Source organism: Theropithecus gelada, chromosome 10 (genome assembly GCF_003255815.1).
Source record: "Theropithecus gelada isolate Dixy chromosome 10, Tgel_1.0, whole genome shotgun sequence".
Taxonomy (NCBI): domain Eukaryota; kingdom Metazoa; phylum Chordata; class Mammalia; order Primates; family Cercopithecidae; genus Theropithecus; species Theropithecus gelada.
In genome coordinates this window covers 61,449,716-61,469,798 of record NC_037678.1, presented here as the reverse complement: position 1 = coordinate 61,469,798, position 20,083 = coordinate 61,449,716, and the positions used below count along the sequence as shown (strand labels likewise).

At 41.6% G+C, this 20,083-nt stretch overlaps 1 protein-coding gene across 3 annotated transcripts in view; it reads right to left on the bottom strand.

Moving 5' to 3' along the window:
- The window catches only part of ZHX3 (zinc fingers and homeoboxes 3), a 137,218-nt gene that overhangs the window by 15,858 nt on the left and 101,277 nt on the right, over positions 1 to 20,083 (bottom strand). For 2 of the 3 annotated variants that reach the window (XM_025399510.1, XM_025399509.1), the window contains exon 3: positions 7,222 to 10,231. In XM_025399510.1, the coding sequence (XP_025255295.1) occupies positions 7,222 to 10,081 (2,860 nt within the window). In that variant the 5' untranslated portion in view covers positions 10,082 to 10,231. Of the gene's footprint in view, positions 1 to 6,900; positions 10,232 to 20,083 lie in introns of those variants that run through there. The other variant, XM_025399508.1, reaches the window with a different exon arrangement.

Here is a 20,083-nt window from a genome sequence, read left to right as displayed (position 1 = left end):
TTATTTATTTATTTATTTATTTTGCCTAACTGTTCTGGCTAGAACTTCCAATACTGTTTTGAACAGAAGTGGCAAAAGTGGGCATCTTTATTTCATTCCTGATTTTAGGGGAAAAGTTTTTGGTCTTTCACCACTGTTGAGTATGATGTTAATTGCGGGTTTTTCATATATGGTCTTTATCATATTGTCATATTCCTAGTTATTGAATGTTTATCGTCACGAAAGCATGTTGACTTGTCAGACGCTCTTTCTGCTTGAATTAGGATGATGTGTTTTATTCTCTTTATTCTTTTAATGTGGTGTATTACATTGATATTCATGTGCCAGGCAATCCTTGCATTGCAGGGATAAATCCCACTTGGTCGTGAGGTATAATCCTTTTAGTATGCTGCTGAATTTGGCTTGCTATTTTGTTGGGGATTTTCTTATCTATATTCATAAGGGATATTAGTCTGTAGATTTCTTTTCTTGTAGTGCCCTTGTCTTGCTTTGGTGTCAGGGTAATGGTGACCTCATGAGTTAAGAAGCGTTTACTCCTCTTTAATATTTTTGGAGGAGTTTGAGGAGAACTGGTGTGTTAATTCTTCTTTCAATATTTGGAAGAATTCACCAGGGGTCCTAGACTTTTCACTGTTGGAATGTTTCTGATAACAGATTCAATCTTCTTACCAATTATTGATATATTTTGGTTTTCTATTTCTTCATCAGTTGATTTTGGGAGAGTGTGGGTTTCTAGGAATTTCATCTAGGTTACCCAATTTATTGGCACATAAGTGTTAATAGTAGTCTCTTATATTCTTGTGAAAATATATTCATGTGAAAATGTAACATCCCCTCTTTCCTTTCTGATGTTAGTAATTTAAGTCTTTTCTTTCATTCTTATTTAAAGGTTTGTCAGTTTTGTTTTTTCAAGAACCAACTTTTGGTTTCATTGATTCTCTATCTCTGCTCTAACCTTTATTTCCTTCCTTCTGGTAAATTTGGGTTTTGTTTGCTCTTTTCTAGTTCTGTAAAGTGTACATTTAGGTTACTGATTTGAGATCTTTAAAAAAAAAGTTTAAGACATGGGGTCTCACATTGTCACCCAGGCTGGAATGCAGTGGTGCAAGCATAGCTCACTATAAGCCCAAACTCCTGGTAAACAATTCTCCCAGCTCAGACACCTGAGTAGCTGGCACTACAAGAACATGCCACCACACCTGGCTATTTTTTTTACTTTTTTTGCAGAGACAGGATCTTACTTTGTTACCCAGGCAGGTCTCAAACTCCTGGCCTCAAGTGATTCTCCTGCCTTGGTGTCCCAAAGCACTGGGATATAGGTGCAAGCCACCATGCCCGACTGAGTTTTATTTTTTATTTTTTGAGACAGAGTTTCACTCTTGTTGCCCAGGCTGGAGTGCAATGGTGTGGCCTCAGTTCACTGCAACCTCTGCCTCCTGGGTTCAAATGATTCTCTCGTCTCAGCCTCCCTAGTAGCTGGGATTACAGGCGCCTGCCACCATGCCCAGCTAATTTTTGTATTTTTAGTAGAGACAGGGTTTCACTATGTTGGCCAGGTTGGTCTCGAACTCCTGACCTCCAGTGATCTTCCTACCTTAGCCTCCCAAAGTGCTGGGATTACAGGCATGAGCCACTGCAGCCAGCATGAGATCTTCTTTTTTAATGTATGCATTTACTACAAATTTACCTCTTAGGATTGCTCTCACTATGTGCCATAAGTTCTGGTATGTTGTGTTTTCATTTGTCTCAAGGTATTTTTTAATTTCCCTTATGATTTCTTCTTTGACCCACTAGTTTTTAAATAGTGTGCTAATTTCCACATATTTATGTATTTCCAGTTTTCTATTTTCAATGTCTAGTTTCATTCCACTGAAATTGGAAATGCACTCTGTATAATTTCAGTTTTTAAAAATTTATTAACACTTGTTTCATGGCTTAACATATGGTTTATCCTGGAGAATATTCCATGTAAATTTGAGAAGACTGTGTATTCTGCTGTTGTTGGGTGGTATTCCGTTTATGTCTATTTGGTCTAATTTGCTTAGAGTGCTGTTCAAATCCTCTGTTTCCCGACTGATCTTCTATCTGGTTTCTATATCCATTGTTGGACATGGAGTATTAAAGTCTCCAACTATTTTTGTATCTCTCTCCCTTTAATTCTGTCATTTTGGTTTCACATGTTCTGGAGCTCTGTTAGAGATATATAGTACATCTTTTATCAATATAATATCCTTCTTTGTCTTTTGTAACCTTTCTTGATTTAAAGTTTATTTTGTGTGCCTTTTTCAAAAGAGCATGCTGGAGGTGAAGAAGGAAGCTCTTGGCTTTCCTAAAGCTGATCCCAAAGTGAAGACTTTGAAGGCCAAGAAGGTAGTGCTGAAAGGCATCCACATAGCCAACAACAAAAAAAAAGATCCACACATCACCCACCTTCCTGTGGCCCAAGACATTATGACTCCAAAGGCAGCCTCAGTATCCTCAGAAGAGCACTACCAGGAGAAATAAGTTTGACCACTATGCCATCATCAAGTTCTCACTGACCAGTGACCACTGAGTCTGCCATGAAGACGACAGAAGACAACAATACACCTGTGTTCACTGCGGACGTTAAAATCCAAAAAGCACCAGATCAGACAGGCTGTGAAGCAGCTCTATGACACTGATGTGATCAAAGTCAACACACTGATCAGGGCTGATGGAGAGAAGAAGGCATATGTTCAACTGGCTCCTGATTACAATGCTTTCTATATTGCCAACAAAACTGGGATTATCTCAGCTGAGTCTGGCTGGCTAATTCTAAATTATATATTTTATATATATAACATATGCATATGTTAACATATATATAACATATGGAAGTTATATATAATATATAATTGTATATTTACTATATATATTTTTCTCCAGGAAAAAATAGATTTTGTCTAGTGATAATATAGCCACCTCAGCTGTCATATGGTTACTATTTTCTAGGTGTATCTTTTTCTATCCTTTTACTTTCAACCTCCTTGTGTCCTTATATCTAACATGAGTCTCTTAAGACAGCATATAAACACTTTATTTTTTTTACTCCAATCTGCCAATCTTTCTTTTTAATAGAAGAGCTTAATCCCTTTACATTTAATGTGATTACTGATCAAGGATTTAAATCTGCCATTTGGCTATTTGTTTTTCATTTGTCTTATACGTTTTTGATTCCTCAATTCCATTACTACTTCCTCTTGTATTTATTTGTTCATAATGTACTGTTTTGATTGTTTTGTTTGCAATGCACTAATTTGTTTTATTACACAGATTACATCTTACTACATTCTATGCCCATTAATATAGATTTATAATTTTTTAATGAATTTGTCTTTTAAATTATAAAGCACAAAGAGAAAAAGTTATAAACCAAAAGTACAATAGTACTGGCTCTTATATTTACCTCTAAAGTTATCTTAACTACTGCTCTTTATTTTTTCTTATGGCTTCAAGTTTCTGTTCAGTATCCTTTCATTTCAGCCTGAAGGACTCCCTTTTGCATTTCTGCTAGGGCACGTCTACTAGAAATAACTCCTTCAATTTTATTTCGAAATGTCTGGATTTCTCTTTCATTTTTGAAAGACAGTTTTGCCATATATAGAAATCTTGGTTTAGAGGTTTTTTTTTTCTTTCACGACTTGAGATATATCATCTTGCTGCCTTTGGGCTTCCAAGGTTTTTGATGAATTGGCTGTTAATCTTGTCGAAAAGTCTTTGTATGTGACGAGTTGCTTCTCTCTTGCTTTCAAAATCCTGTCTTTAGGTTTTGACAATTCTAGTATGTCTTGTGGACCTGAGTTCATCCTGCTTGGATTTTATTAGCTTTTTGGATGTGTAGATTCATGTCTTTCATCAGGTTTGGGAAATTTTCTATCATTATTTCTTGAAATATTCTTTCTGTCCCTTTTCTTTTTCTGGGATTCCTATATGAGTATATTAGTATGAATATACTAATGAATATAATAACTATATGAATATATGAGTATATTAGTATGTTTGATGATGTCCCACAGCTCTTTCAGGTTTTTTTTCTATATATTTTTTTCTTTCTGTTCCTTTGGATAATTTCAATTATTTTCTCTTCAAATTCACTCTTCTCTTCTTTTGCATGCCCAAATCTTTGTTGAATCCCTCTAGTATGTTTTCCATTTTAGGGATTATACATTTTAGCTCTAGAATTTGTTTGGTTCCTTTTTATAATTTCTATCTCTTTATTGATATTCTCATTTTGTTCATGCACAGTTTTCCTGATTTCCTTTAGTTCTTTGTCCATGGTTTCCTTTAGCTCATTGAACATACTTAGGATAGATGATTTAATGTCTTTGGGTAATAATCCCAATGGCCTTCCTCAAGGATGGTGTCTGTCAATTTTTCTCCTGTGAATAGACCATATTTTTCTATTTCTTTTCATGTTTTGTAATTTTTTGTTGAGAACTGGACATTATGAGTATTACATTGTGGTAACTGAGAATCTAATTCTCTCATGCCTCAGAGATTGTTGATTTTTGTTTATTGAGGGCTAGAGCCAACTATTTGTGACTTTTCCAACTATTTCTGTGAAGTGTGTATTCTTTGCGGTATGGGGTCAGTGAAGTTTCTGTTGTGATATCTCTGTGGTTAACCAGTGACCTAAGATTTCCTTAAATATCTGGCTTGCCAAAAGGAGGAATAAAGAAAAAAAAAAGGTACTGTCTCTTTAAAACCCCTTGTGGCTAGAAAGCTCCTTCTGCCCAAGGGAGCTGAGACAATGATCAGCCTCTGCACTGGCCCCCTCAGTGATTAAATGCAGTAATCAGCAATCAAAACATAAAAACTTTATATATATATATGTTTTTTTGAGATGGAGCCTCACTCTGTTGCCCAGACTAGAACGCAGTGGTGTCATCTTGGCTCACTGCAACTTCTGCCTCCCAGGTTCAAGTGATTCTCTTGCCTCAGCCTCCCAAATAACTGGGACTATAGGCACTCACCACCATGCCTGGATAATTTTTGTATTTTTAATAGAGACGGGGTTTTACCATGTTGGCCAGGCTAATCTCAAACTCCTGACCTCAAGTGATCCACCCACCTCAGCCTCCCAAAGTGCTGGGATTACAGTTATGAGCCACCACACCTGGCCACAAAAACTTGACTTTTGGAGGACAAAGTTGTTATTGCCCACCCTGGCACCAACAGTCTGCACCAGGAACATTTTCCACAGTTGCCTACTGCAGAGCTTGGGGATGCTGCTATGTGAAACAAAAAAAAACTCCATCAAAATTTATAAGCCTCTCTATCAAGCTCTTCCCTGGATGTTGCAAGTGTTCAACTAGACTTCTGAGTCCCAAAACAGTTGCCTGAGACATTTACTGCCAGTTCAATTGTTTTGGTGGAGGAAAGGATTCCTGGTGCTGCTACTGCCATCTTCCATAACATCATTCTCCATGTAAGCTTTTGTAATAAACTTGTTCAAACAGCCTCATCTCTCTTAAGCATGACACCCTGGCCTACTGGTGTATCACAAGAAGCATAGAGCTGGGTAGAACATAATGGCCAACTTAGCAACTTGGACAAGACTTGCAGGAGAGACTACCTGCTCTGCATTATAAAAAGGTCAAACCAGCTGTAAAAACCTGTTGTTCTGACTCCAGGGTGTGCCACCAGCTACTTTATAAAGCAGGCTGTGAGCTGTGGGCCCCAAAGGAGGGGAGTGTTTTGTTGTACTCTTGCCCTACTGAAAACATGTCTGGAGTTGGAGGAGGCCATAAGGGAGCCAGTGGCCCTGTGTACTCCAACCCTAACTGCTGACTAGTGACTTTAGGCTCCACCAGGTGTTTGCTCTCACTGTGGGCTTTGTGGAACTGGATTTTGCCTTAGTATGTGAACATGAGAAGAATAGGCTTTCTGCAAATGCTAAACCGATGGATGACGTGGTACTCCCTGCCCCCACCACCCCACCAAATTATGGGCCAACAAGGAAGTCTCTTTTTCCTTAACTGAGTAAAGAAATAACAGCATAACTATGTTTCAAATTGTTGTGTTCAAATGAATTTAAAATATTCAGAGAAAGAAAAAGAATTTTGTCCTTTTTAAGACATCCTAAGTAGAAAGCAACTGGGATGGAGGAGCTGGGATTTGCCAGGCCAAAATAAACAAACAACAATCGTTGGCTATTGTATGGAAACAATGGAACACCATCCAGGAAATTCTGTGGGATTTCTGAGGGATAGGGCACGACGGTTGGCCCTGGGGATGAGGTGCCAAACACAAGGCCCCACACTGAGGCAGCTCATGCCAAAGTCACCAGGGAACCATCACACTGCCCAACACCAGAGATACTGTCTCCTGTACCCCCTCCCACCATTGCCAACTCAACTGGCAACACTGCCATTTTGGAACCCCCAATCCCTTCAGCTTCTACAATACTCCGCCCTCCTGGCTCTCACCTGAGCTTCTGGCTGCCCTCTGATGGGGTCTCTAATGAGAACACAAATGTCAAAGGGTAAGGAGGGAAGGGAGAGGCTGGGAACTCAGTGACCAGGAACCTAGAAAATCAACACGTAATAACATGACTTGTCTGTGGCTTCAAAACTATGTCTTAAATAAAAATAACCTTCTATAATACATTTTGCTTTTGAGTATGATCTAGAGAAACTGAGGAACAAAATTCAAGCTTTTGATTCCATATGTGTCAAAGAAGGAAAGTGATTTCCCATTATAATAAACATTTCTTCTACATCAGGAATAACGAGAGAAACACAAGACTTTCATCACTGGAAAAAAGCATATTATGTATCTAAGGACAATTAAAGGCTCTCTTTGCTTTTGTTCATCAATTTGAGCTGAATTTCAACTCATGTCCTATTGCTCTCTCCTACCCAGTGGCTGTGGATCTGCCTGACTCAGAGGATGTTTTGACCTGTTTCCTATTGCTAAGAAATGGCTAGAAAAGCTTGGACCCTTTAGGGTCACCATGTTCCTTCCCCTGTGCAGGTTTTTAAAAACACATGAAACAAAAAACAGCTCTCAACCATTTATCATATTATGTTCCTATGGCTCCTGCTGCTAGTTGTCCTCTGAAGCAGCCAGGCAGTTAATGCTGCTGCCAGGCAGTCTTAGAGACAGCAGATGCCCATGTGCAGTAAATTCAGCGCCCAACCATAAGTGCATCCGCCCCTTACCCACATAGGATAGCCATGACCCCTGTGGACTCCTTACCGAGCTGACGTCCAGCCTGGGGACTCGATGTGTCAAAGGGCTCTGAGCTGGCCTCAGGGACACTGGGCTCCCACGATTCACTGTTCTCAGACACCTCTGAATAGGTGTCACCCATCCCTTTGTGAACTGCTGTGAGCTCACCAGTACCAGGGCCCTGGTCCTCACTGCCTGTGTCTGCCACGGCTCTGGTCTCCTCCCCCATTTTCTCAGCAAACCACTGCTTGACCTGCTGGGAGCTCATCTGAGTCTTGTCACAGAGGTTCTGCAGGTCCTCTTCATACAGCATCTTGTGTGTTATGTAATAGTCCTGCAGGAGCTCCCGGTTGCCAGGGGCAATTACCAGTAGACCTGGTGGAAAGTTGCCTCGCTTATAGTCTTCGTACCACTTGAGTTGGCCATTCTTCAGTGCGTACCTGCTGTCTCCAAACCAGCGCACCACCTCCGGCCGCGGCAGACCTGTCTGGGCCATGATGGAGTCATAGTCCTGGTTGCTCGGCCACTGTGTCTGGACAAAGAGCTGCCGCAGCAAGTGCCGCTGCTGGGCAGTCTTTTTGCAGCTCACTTTGCCTGGGAGCTGCTCTGCCAGTTTGTTTGACCCATCATCCTCAGGGTCACAGGCACCCAGCCCTGGAATCTCATTCCTGCCATTGGCTTCAGTGACCCGCAGGTTCTTCAGGTTGATTTTAATGGGGCTGACTTTGCGCTCTGCCAAGATATGACTGCTGGGCATTTCCAGAGAGCCATTTTCACCAGATACCCTTAGCTCACTGGCCAAATCCTCTTCTCCACCCTCATCCTCAACAGCCTCCTCTTCCTCCTGAGAGGCATTCTCCTCGGCCTTCTTGGTCTCCTCCGCATTCACTTTTTTCCGTCTCTCTGAAAACCAGCTATCAATTTCTCGTCGGGTCATTTTGGTTTCACTTCTCAGGCGGTCCAGTTCCTCATCAAGAGGAAGAGGGTTTTGTGCAAAACTGCTCTCCAGGGCTCTAAGCTGCTCAGGGGCTCTCTCCTTGTATTTGGTTGGTGTGAAGTCAGGAGTCTGATGCCAAGATTGTCGTTTGGCAGAAGGGTGGGTTGCTAGTGTGGCTGTTGTCGGGACGCAGGTTACCTCAGGGACCTTGGACGATGGGGAGAAGGACACCTCTGGTACAGAGTCAATGATCATGGAGCTGTGATCTCCAGGCATCATCACTCTGGAGCCCTTCAAGTTCCGGCAGTGGTATCTACGGTCACTGAACCATTTCCGTACCTCTCTGGTACTGAGGCCCGTCACTTTGGTGAGATGCTCGACTTCGCTCTGCCCTGGAAACTGGTTCCGACAGAAGCTCCCTTTCAGAGCTGACAGCTGTTCATGAGATTTCTTGTTTTTGTAGATGCTAGCATCAAGGAAGGCTTGGGAAGTTATACTGGGACAGGCCGTGAGGAGCGACTGGGCCGCATTGACCACCTTCACAGCTGACGTTGTATTTGAACACACAGTGTTAATGGGTGCCACACCTGGCTGCTTGGGCACAGATGTTACCGTGAGGGGGAGAGAGGAACTTGTTGCTTGCAACCCATTGGCCATCAATGGCTGAGTGACCAGAAGTCCCCCTCCTGTACCCTCTGGCTGCCCCACAACATGACCTGGGAGAGCGGCCTGGATGAGATGCTGTACATTGCCAGCACTGGCGACGAGTGGGGTATTTAGAACCGTAATTGTGGGCTGAGGCACAGACTGGATGACTGTATTGAACATCTTTTTCCGGGCATCCTCAATCTCCTCAGGGGACCAGCTGATCCCCTGCTTCAGCCTTTGGGCTGTGAACCAGATCTTGAGCTGTTCTTCTGGATATTTGGTCACCACAGTCAAATAGCAGAGCTCGGCTTTGGTGGGGTAGGGGAACTTGTGGAAGGAGTTCTTCAGGAAGCTGTTAGAGTCCATGGCTGCATTGTACGTTGGAATGCTGCTCAGGGGGATCATCACTTTGGGAAGGGCCTTGGCTGTGGGCAGTGGCTGGTGGGCATGGTGTTGGGTATGCACTGGGGGCTGCTGCTGGAGGGAGAGGAACTGTGCTATGCCAGCTGGCAAAACTGGCACTGTTCCTATCAGGGGCCCGTTGGCAGCATGGGGGTTTTTTGCAGAGCTGGCAGATGCCTGGCTGACTGGAACTGCCCCATTGATGAAGGAATGGTCCCCCTCTCTCACCTCCATTTCTCCAGTCGACAGCTTTGGTAAGGCCTCACCCACAGGCTGGCTAGGGACATTCTCCTTGAGTGTATGAATTTTTTTGGCTTCAGCTTTGCCTTTCATTATCTTCATGATTGGAGTTTTGGTAATGATGATTTCTGCCTGTCCATCGGCCCCTTCGGCACTGGGCTCACCTGCTAAGTCAGGAGTGCTGATGCTCTCAGGGACGCTCTGCTCCACAACCACATGATTGTCTGGCTTGGCCACATTCCACACAAAGCTGGCTTCCCCGGAGTGACACGTGGCATTGTGCAAGGAAAGCCCCTCAGGGCTTTTTGCCAGAAAACTGCACCCACTGCATACAAAAGTTGGGTCTTTATTAAAGTCTGTGTGCTCTGAGTTCATATGTCCCACAAATTGAGTCATATCATGGGATCTGAAATCGCAGTATTTACAGGAATATAAATAGCCATCTAAAGTGCTCCGATGCCCATTGGCCAGTGTAGAGCCATCAGTACTGCTGGGGTTCTGCGCTGCCTCACTGCTGGCAACAGGTGCTTCTGGGGGCAGATCCTGCTGGGGTCCTTCAGGCAAGGTCTCAGCGGGCTGGGCCTCCATGCTGGCATCCTGCACCACCACCGTCTTCACTGGGATCATGCATGGTGTGGTGGATTTCCTCTTGCTGGCCATGGTGACAATCACTGGGTGATCAGCAGTTGAGAGCTTGTCCCATCAGGGGCCTCACAATACAAGTTCCGGCTTCTCGATGAGGGCAAAAGAAACAGTTTGTAAGTGCAGCTTTTTCAGTTGTTTGCAGAAAGCAGGTTTTCCCTATTCAATCTAAGGAAAGGGAGAAAAAAATGATTAAATTCTCTTAAGTGCTTTCTGTATATTTCTCAGATACCCAGAGACATTCCACTGCTTGCCTTCTACCATCTAGGTGTTTTCACAGTAAGTTCAATCAGCAACTTGGATGAGAAGTCTGAGTTAGGAACCCCCTAATGACAAAAACTGGACCCTGAAGAATGACCTGGGGATGGTCCAATACCAACTGATAGACTTAAGCAAGGTATTTTTGTTTCATTCCCACCACCCACTACATATCGTTGCATTAAGTAACTCAGATTAAAAAACAAAAACACACTCTTTTTGGACCTCCAAATTAATTCTGACCATGTCAGAGTGAGAACAAAAGATCCTAGTGTAATTCTTGTTTACATTTTGGACCAACATGGGTTTTTCTTTTCATAGCCTTCCCACATATGAGAACAAGATGATGCCTCTGTCTCTTCCAAGCCAGGCCCAGGGACCAAGTTAGCTGCAGTGTGTGAACGGAAGGGGTTGGGTGGGCGGGGGTGCCTGGGAAGACTGGCTGCTGTAAGAGCCAGGCCTCTGTGGCCTTTCCTTGCCTGCCACACTTATTCTAGGCCACAGAAAAGCGATCACCTTACAGTTACTGGCTGTACATACCCCAGACCATTGTTACTCAGATGAAACCAAAGGTCAGAGGGTCAGGGAATCCACAGAACCACTTTGTGGCCCAGCAACCTGTACATTCTCCATCTGTGTACAAGAACTCAAAGTGTGGTCTCACCTTGAGTGCCCGACCTTGTAACTGTGCTTTTTCTTCATTATTTTTTTGGGTACCTTTATTGTTTCATAAAAAACTATTACATCTCTGAGCTCTTTGAAACATATTTCATTTTATTTTACTTTTTCAAACAAAGTCTTCCTCTGTTGCCAAAGCTGGAGTGCAATGGTGCGATTATGGCTCACTGCAGCCTTGACCTCCTGGACTCAAGTGATCCTCCTGCCTCAGCCTCTCGAGTAGCTGGGATTACAGGCATGTGCCAACACACCCGTCTAGTTTTTTATTTTTTGTAGAGACAAAAAATAGTAGTAGTGAGGGTCTCTTACCACGTTGCCCAGGCTGGTCTCGAACTCCTGGGCTCAAATAATCCTCCCACCTTGGCCTTCCTAAGTGCTGGAAATACAGGCATGAGCCACTATGCTAAGCCCTCTTTGAAACTTATTTCAAAAGCTGAGTTGATTCATTTACTTATGTATAAAGTAATTATAATTATTGTTTCACAGGGAGATTCCAAGATGGCCGAACAGGAACAACTTCAGTCTGCAGCTCCCAGCGTGAACGATGCAGAAGACGGGTGATTTCTGCATTTCTAACTGAGGTACCAGGTTCATCTCACTGGGGCTTGTCAGAGAGTGGGTGCAGCCCATGGAGCAGGGCGGGGCATCGCCTCAACCAGGAAGCACAAGGAGTTGGGGAACTCCCTCTCCTAGGAAAGGGAAGCTGTGACAGACGGTACCTGGAAAATCAGGACACTCCCTAATACTGCACTTTTCCAACAGCCTTAGCAAACGGCACACCAGGAGATTATACCCGCACCTGGCTCGGAGGGTCCCAAGCCCACAGAGCCTTGCTCACTGCTAGCACAGCAGTCTGAGATCGAACTGCAAGGTGGCAGCGAGGCTAGGGGAGGGGCATCCACCATTGCTGAGGCTTGAGTAAGTAAACAAAGCAGCCGGGAAGCCTGAGCTGGGTGGAGCCCACTGCAGCTCAAGGAGGCCTGCCTGCGTCTGTAGACTCCACCTCTGGCAGGGCATAGCTGAACAAAAGGCAGCAGAAATTTCTGCAGACTTAAACGTCCCTGTCTGACAGCTTTGAAAAGAGTGGTGGTTTTCCCAGCATGGAGTTTGAGATCTGAGAACGGACAGACTGCCTCAAGTGGGTCCCTGACCCCCAAGTAGCCTAACTAGGAAGCATCTCCCAGTAGGGGCCGACTGACACCTCATACAGCCAGGTGCCCCTCTGAGACGAAGCTTTCAGAAGGAGGATCAGACAGCAACATCTGCCATTCTGCAATATTTTCTGTTCTGCAGCCTCCACTGGTGATACCCAGGCAAACAGGTCTGGAGTGGACCTCTGGCAAACTCCAACAGACCTGCAGCTGAGGGTCCTGACTGTTAGAAGGAAAACTAACAAACAGAAAGGACATTCACACCAAAACCCCATCTGTACGCTACCATCATAAAAGACCAAAGGTAGATAAAACCACAAAGATGGGGAGAAACCAGAGCAGAAAAGCTGAAAATTCTAAAAATCAGAGTGCCTCTTCTCTTCCAAAGGAACACAGCTCCTCACCAGCAACAGGACAAAGCTGGATGGAGAATAACTTTGATGAGTTGAGAGAAGAAGGCTTCACACGATCGGTAATAACAAACTTCTCCAAGCTAAAGGAGGATTTTTGAACCCATCGCAAAGAAGCTAAAAACTTTGAAAAAAGATTAGACGAATGGATAACTAGAATAAACAGTGTAGAGAAGTCCTTAAGTGACCTGATGGAGCTGAAAACCATGGCACGAGAACTATGTGATGCATGCACAAGCGTCAGTAGCCACTTTGATCAAGTGGAAGAAAGGGTATCACTGATTGAAGATCAAATGAATGAAATGAAGCAAGAAGAGAAGTCTAGAGAAATAAGAGTAAAAAGAAATGAACAAAGCCTCCAAAGCCTCCAAGAAATACGGAGAAAAGACCAAATCTACATCTGACTGGTGTACCTGAAAGTGATGGGGAGAATGGAACCAAGTTGGAAAACATTCTGCAGGATATTATCCAGGAGAACTTCCCCAACCTAGCAAGGCAGGCCAACATTCAAATTCAGGAAATACAAAGAACATCACAAAGATACTCCTCGAGAAGAGCAACTCCAAGACACATAATTGTCAGATTCACCAAAGTTGAAATGAAGGAAAAAATGTTAAGGGCAGCCAGAGAGAAAGGTCAGGTTACCCACAAAGGGAAGCCCATCAGACTAACAGCAGATCTCTTGGCAGAAACTCTACAAGCCAGAAGAGAGTGGGGGCCAATATTCAACATTCTTCAAGAAAATAATTTTCCACCCAGAATTTCATATCCAGCCAAACTAAGCTTCATAAGTGAAGTAGAAATAAAATCCTTTACAGACAAGCAAATGCTGAGAGATTTTGTCACCACCAGGTCTGCCTTACAAGAGCTCCTGAACGAAGCACTAAACATGGAAAGGAATAACTGGTACCAGCCACTGCAAAAACATGCCAAATTGTAAAGATCATCAATGCTAGAAAGAAATTGCATCAACTAATGAGCAAAATAACCAGCTAACATCCTAATGACAGGACCAAATTCACACATAACAATATTAACCTTAAATGTAAATGGGCTAAATGCTCCAATTAAAAGACACAGACTGGCAAATTGGATAAAGAGTCAAGACCCATCAGTGTGCTGTATTCAGGAGACCCGTCTCACATGCGGAGACCCACATAGGCTCAAAATAAAGGGATGGAGGAAGATCTACCAAGCAAATGGAAAACAAACAAAAGCAGGGGTTGCAATACTAGTCTCTGATAAAACAGACTTTAAACCAACAGAGATCAAGAGAGACAAAGAAGGCCATTACATAATGGTAAAGGGATCAATTCAACAAGAAGAGCTAACTATCCTAAATATACAAGAATCCAATACAGGAGCACCCAGATTCATAAAGCAAGTCCTTAGAGACCTACAAAGAGACTTAGACTCCCACACAATAATAATGGGAGACTTTAACACCCCACTGTCAACATTAGACATATCAACGAGACAGAAAGTTAACAAAGATATCCAGGAATTGAACTCAGCTCTGCACCAAGCGGACCTAATAGACATCTACAGAACTCTCCACCCCAAATCAACAGAATATACATTCTTCTCAGCACCACATCACACTTATTCCAAAATTGACCACATAGTTGGAAGTAAAGCACTCCTCAGCAAATGTAAAAGAACATAAATTATAACAAACTGTCTCTCAGACCACAGTGCAATCACACTAGAACTCAGGATTAAGAAACTCTCTCAAAACCACTCAACTACATGGAAACTGAACAACCTGCTCCTGAATGACTACTGGGTACGTAACGAAATGAAAGCAGAAATAGATGTTCTTTGAAACCAATGAGAACAAAAACACAACATACCAGAATCTCTGGGACACATTTAAAGCAGTGTGTAGAGGGTAATTTATAGCACTAAATGGACACAAGAAAAAGCAGAAAAGATCTAAAATTGACACCCTAACATGGCAATTAAAAGAACTAGAGAAGCAAGAGCAAATACATTCAAAAGCTAGCAGAAGACAAGAAATAACTAATATCAGAGCAGAAGTGAAGGAGATAGAGGCACAAAAAGCCCTTCAAAAAATCAATGAATCCAGGAGCTGGTTTTTTGAAAAGATCAAAATTGATAGACCATTAGCAAGACTAAGAAAGAAGAAAAGAGAGAAGAATCAAATAGACGCAATAAAAAGGATAAAGGGAATATCACCACTGATCCCACAGAAATACAAACTACCATCAGAGAATACTATAAACACCTCTATGCAAATAAACTAGAAAATCTAGAAGAAATGGATAAAAACCTGGACACATACACCCTCCAAAGACTAAACCAGGAAGAATTTGAATCCCTGAATAGACCAATAATAGGTTCTGAAATTGAGGCAATAATAGCCTACCAACCAAAAAAAGTCCAGGACTAGATGGATTCATAGCCAAATTCTACCAGAGGTACAAAGAGGAGCTGGGACCATTCCTTCTGAAACTATTCCAATCAATAGAAAAAGAGGGAATCCTCCCTAACTCATTTTATGAGGCCAACATCATCCTGATACCAAAGCCTGGCAGAGACACAACAAAAAAAAGAATTTTAGACCAATATCCCTGATGAACATCGATGCAAAAATCCTCAATAAAATACTGGCAAACCGAATCCAGCAGCACATCAAAAAGCTTATCCACCATGACCAAGCTGGCTTCATCCCTGGGATGCAAGGCTGATTCAACATACGTAAATCAATAAACGTAATCCATCATATAAACAGAACCAAAGAAAAAAACCACATGATTATCTCAATAGATGCAGAAAAGGCCTTTGACAAAATTCAACAGCCCTTCATGCTAAAAACTCTCAATAAACTAGGTATTGATGGGACATATCTCAAAATAGTAAGAGCTATTTATGACAAACCCACAGCCAATATCATACTGAATGGGCAAAAACTGGAAGCATTCCCTTTGAAAACTGGCACAAGACAGGGATGCCCTCTCTCACCACTCCTATTCAAAACAGTGTTGGAAGTTCTGGCCAGGGCAATCAGGCAAGAGAAAGAAATAAAGGCTATTCAATTAGGAAAAGAGAAAGTCAAATTGTCCCTGTTTGCAGATGACAACATGATTGTATATTTAGAAAACCCCATTGTCTCAGCCCAAAATCTCCTTAAGCTGATAAGCAACTTCAGCAAAGTCTCAGGATACACAATCAACGTGCAAAAATCACAAGCATTCCTATATACCAATAACAGACAGCCAAATCATGAGTGAACTCCCATTCACAATTGCTTCAAAGAGAATAAAATACCTAGGAATACAACTTACAAGGGATGTGAAGGACCTCTTCAAGAAGAACTACAAACCACTGCTCCGCAAAATCAAAGAGGACACACACAAATGGAAGAACATTCCATGCTCATGGACAGGAAAAATCAATACTGAAAATGGCCATACTGCCCAAGGTAATTTATAGATTCAATGCCATCCCCATCAAGCTACCAGTGACTTTCTTCACAGAATTGGAAAAAACTACTTTAAAGATCATATGGAACCAAAAGAGAGCCCATATTGCCAAGACAATCCTAAGCAAAAAGAACAAAGCTGGAGGCATCACACTACCTGACTTCAAACTAAACTACAAGGCTACAATAACCAAAACAGCATGGTACTGGTACCAAAACAGAGATACAGACCAATGGAACAGAATAGAGCCCTCAGAAATAATACCACACATCTACAACCATCTGATCTTTGACAAATCTGACAAAAACAAGAAATGGGGAAAGGATTCCCTATTTAATAAATGGTACTGGGAAAACTGGCTAGCCATATGTAGAAAGTTGAAACTAGATCCCTTCCTTACACCTTATACAAAAATTAATTCAAGATGGATTAAAGACTTAAATGTTAGACCCAAAACCATAAAAATCCTAGAAAAAAAACCTAGGCAATACCATTCAGGCCATAGGCATGGGCAAGGACTTCATGACTAAAACACCAAAAGCAATGGCAACAAAAGCCAAAATTGACAAATGGGATCTAATTAAACTAAAGAGCTTCTGCACAGCAAAAGAAACCACAATCAGAGTGAACAGGCAACCTACCGAATGGGAGAACATTTTTACAATCTACCCATCTAACAAAGGGCTAATATCCAGAATCTACAAAAAACTTACACAAATTTACAAGAAAAAAATCAAACGACCCCATCAAAAAGTGGGCAAAGGATATGAACAGACACTTCTCAAAAGAAGACATTTAAACAGCCAACAGACATATGAAAAAATGCTCTGGCCGGGCGCGGTGGCTCAAGCCTGTAATCCCAGCACTTTGGGAGGCCGAGACGGGCGGATCACGAGGTCAGGAGATCGAGACCATCCTGGCTAACACAGTGAAACCCCGTCTCTACTAAAAAATACAAAAAACTAGCCGGGCGAGGTGGTGGGCGCCTGTAGTCCCAGCTACTCGGGAGGCTGAGGCAGGAGAATGGCGTAAACCCGGGAGGTGGAGCTTGCAGTGAGCTGAGATCCGGTCACTGCACTCCAGCCTGGGCGACAGAGCGAGACTCCGTCTCAAAAAAAAAAAAAAAAAAAAAAAAATGCTCATCACTGGTCATCAGAGAAATGCAAATCAAAACCACAATGAGATACCATCTCACACCAGTTAGAATGGAGATCATTAAAAAGTCAGGAAAGGATGTACTGGAGAGGATGTGGAGAGAGTGCTGGAGAGGATGTGGAGAAATAGGAACACTTTTACACTGTTGGTGGGACTGTAAACTAGTTCAACCATTGGGGAAGACAGTGTGGTGATTCCTCAAGGATCTAGAATTAGAAATACCATTTGACCCAGCCATCCCATTACTGGGCATATACCCAAAGGATTATACATCATGCTGCTATAAAGATACATGCACACGTATGTTTACTGCAGCACTATTCACAATAGCAAAGACTTGGAATCAACCCAAATGTCCATCAGTGATAGACTGGATTAAGAAAATGTGGCACATATACACCATGGAATACTACGCAGCCATAAAAAGAGTGAGTTCATGTCCTTTGTAGGGACATGGATGAAACTAGAAACTATCATTCTGAGCAAACTATCACAAGGACAGAAAACCAAACACCGCATGTTCTCACTCATAGGTGGGAATTGAACAATGAGAACACCTGGACACAGGGTGGGGGAACATCACACACCGGGGCCTGTCGTGGCGTGGGGGGAGGGATAGCATTAGGAGATATATCTAATGTAAATGACAAGTTAATGGGTGCAGCACACCAACATGGCACATGTATACGAATGTAACAAACCTGCACGTTGTGCATATGTACCCTAGAACTTAAGGTATAATAACAAAAAAGAATTGTAAGTAATCTTCACATAGGCTTTTAAGTATTTTTTTAAAAGAAAGGAAAGGAGAAAGAAGAGGAAACCAAAAACAAATAATCATTACACTATCCAGACATTACATAACATCTCTTACTTGTGAATTTAGATGTATTGAACTTTTAATAAAACAGATTGACTTCACACTTTTAAAATGCTAAGAAAGAAAACAGCTAAGGCAGAAAACTAACCTGAAAACAAAATCAATGGTTTTATATATAAAAGACCTAAATTAAAGAGTTGATACCTCAAAAAGAAAATAATAATAATAATAATAATTTGTTTCACAGAATGCCATGAGAAAAGGGCTTCTGTGAGCCCTATTACTAATATATGATGACAATCATCATTATTACTTTTTGTTTTAGCAAATTATAATGCTCTAATGACCAAAACAATAGTAACTCTAATACTAAAATCAAGTTATCAGTATTTGGATTTGATATAAAAATGTAAAGAAAATTAAAATATCTCTACTTAAATTCTCAGTAAACAAACATGGCTATTTTTTTTTAGATTTATAAACCTAACTTTCATAATCATGATAATGAAAATAATTTTTAAAAATCTGAAGGGGAGGGTAAACATAAACCCACTCTAACAACTTGTCATCCCTTCCCCCACCAATTTGAAATATGCACACATTTTTTACTTAATTTTTAATTATAAAGATAAAATGTAATTTAAATAAAATTTAATAAATCTGTAACTTTGTATACCTTCTCATTTAGTCCAGATATTTTATACATATTTTTATCACAGTGAGCACACACTTGTGCTTTTTTCACCAAACATTATGTTATAAACGTTTTTGTTACACAAGCTTCATAATTACTACATTTAATAGCTACCTAATAATGTACCACAATGGGTTTGACTTATCCACCCCTGCTGTTGAAAAGCATGCCAATCTCATGGGTGACAGTGAAATGAACATCTCTGGGCATACAGGATGTTTTTCTTCTATCACGGAATTTCCTGAGGTTAAGTGCAAAGGAATGGGCTTACCATCTCAAAGAGCATCAACATTTCTAAGCTCCTTTATATATATCATTGGCAAACATTTTAAATCAAGTGCTTTATGATCCCAAATCAGGGAAACTAAGAATAATACAGTTATGGACCCAGTGAGCAAATCAGATTTTCAGACAAGTTATGGAAGACATCAAGGAGAATATCTGAAAGCACAAATGACAAAAGAAAAAACAGATAAACTGGATGTCATCAAAATTAAAAACTTGTGTTCTTCAAAGGTTACCATCAAGAAAGTGAAAAGACAGACAAACCACAGAAAGAAAAGATTTGCAAATCATGTATCTGGTAAAGTATATCCAGATTACATAAAGAACTCTTACAACTCAACCATAGAAAGATCATTTTTAAATGGGTAAAGGATTTGAATAGACATTTCTCCAAAGAAAATATAAAAATGGCCAGTAAGCACATAAAAAAGTGCTCAACATCATTCGTTATTAGGAAAACACAAATCAAAACCACAATGAGATACCACTTCACGCCCACCAAGATGGCTGTAATTATAGCGACAGATAACAAGTATAAGTGAGGATGCAGAGAAACTGGAGCCCTCATGCATTGCTGATGAAAATGTGAAATGGTGTAGCTACTTTGGAAAACTGTTTGGCAGTTCCTCAAAATGTTAAACACAGAGTTGCCATAAGATCCAGCAATTTGGCTGGGTACAGTGGCTCACACCTGTAATCCCAGCACTTGGGAGGCCGAGACGAGTGGATCACTTGAGGTCCGGAGTTCGAGACCAGCCTGACCAACATGGTGAAACCCCGTCTCTACTAAAAACACAAAAAATTAGCCAGGTAGTGGTGATACATGCCTATAATCCCAGCTACTGGGAGGCTGGGGCAGGAGAATCATTTGAACCCAGGAGGCAGAGGTTGCAGTGAGCCAAAATTGCGCCACTGCACTCCAGCCTGGGCGACAGAGTAAGGCTCCGTCTCAAAAAATAAATAAATAAACAAATACATAAATGGGAAAATAAAAACAAGAGTGCATAACTTTAAAAATCTGTCTTTGGGAATTGGTACTTGCTCAATTCACTAAATTAGCAAAGCTACAGTCAATAGCCAGTATATTTCAGCACTGCAGTATATATATGTGAGTTTTTTAGAT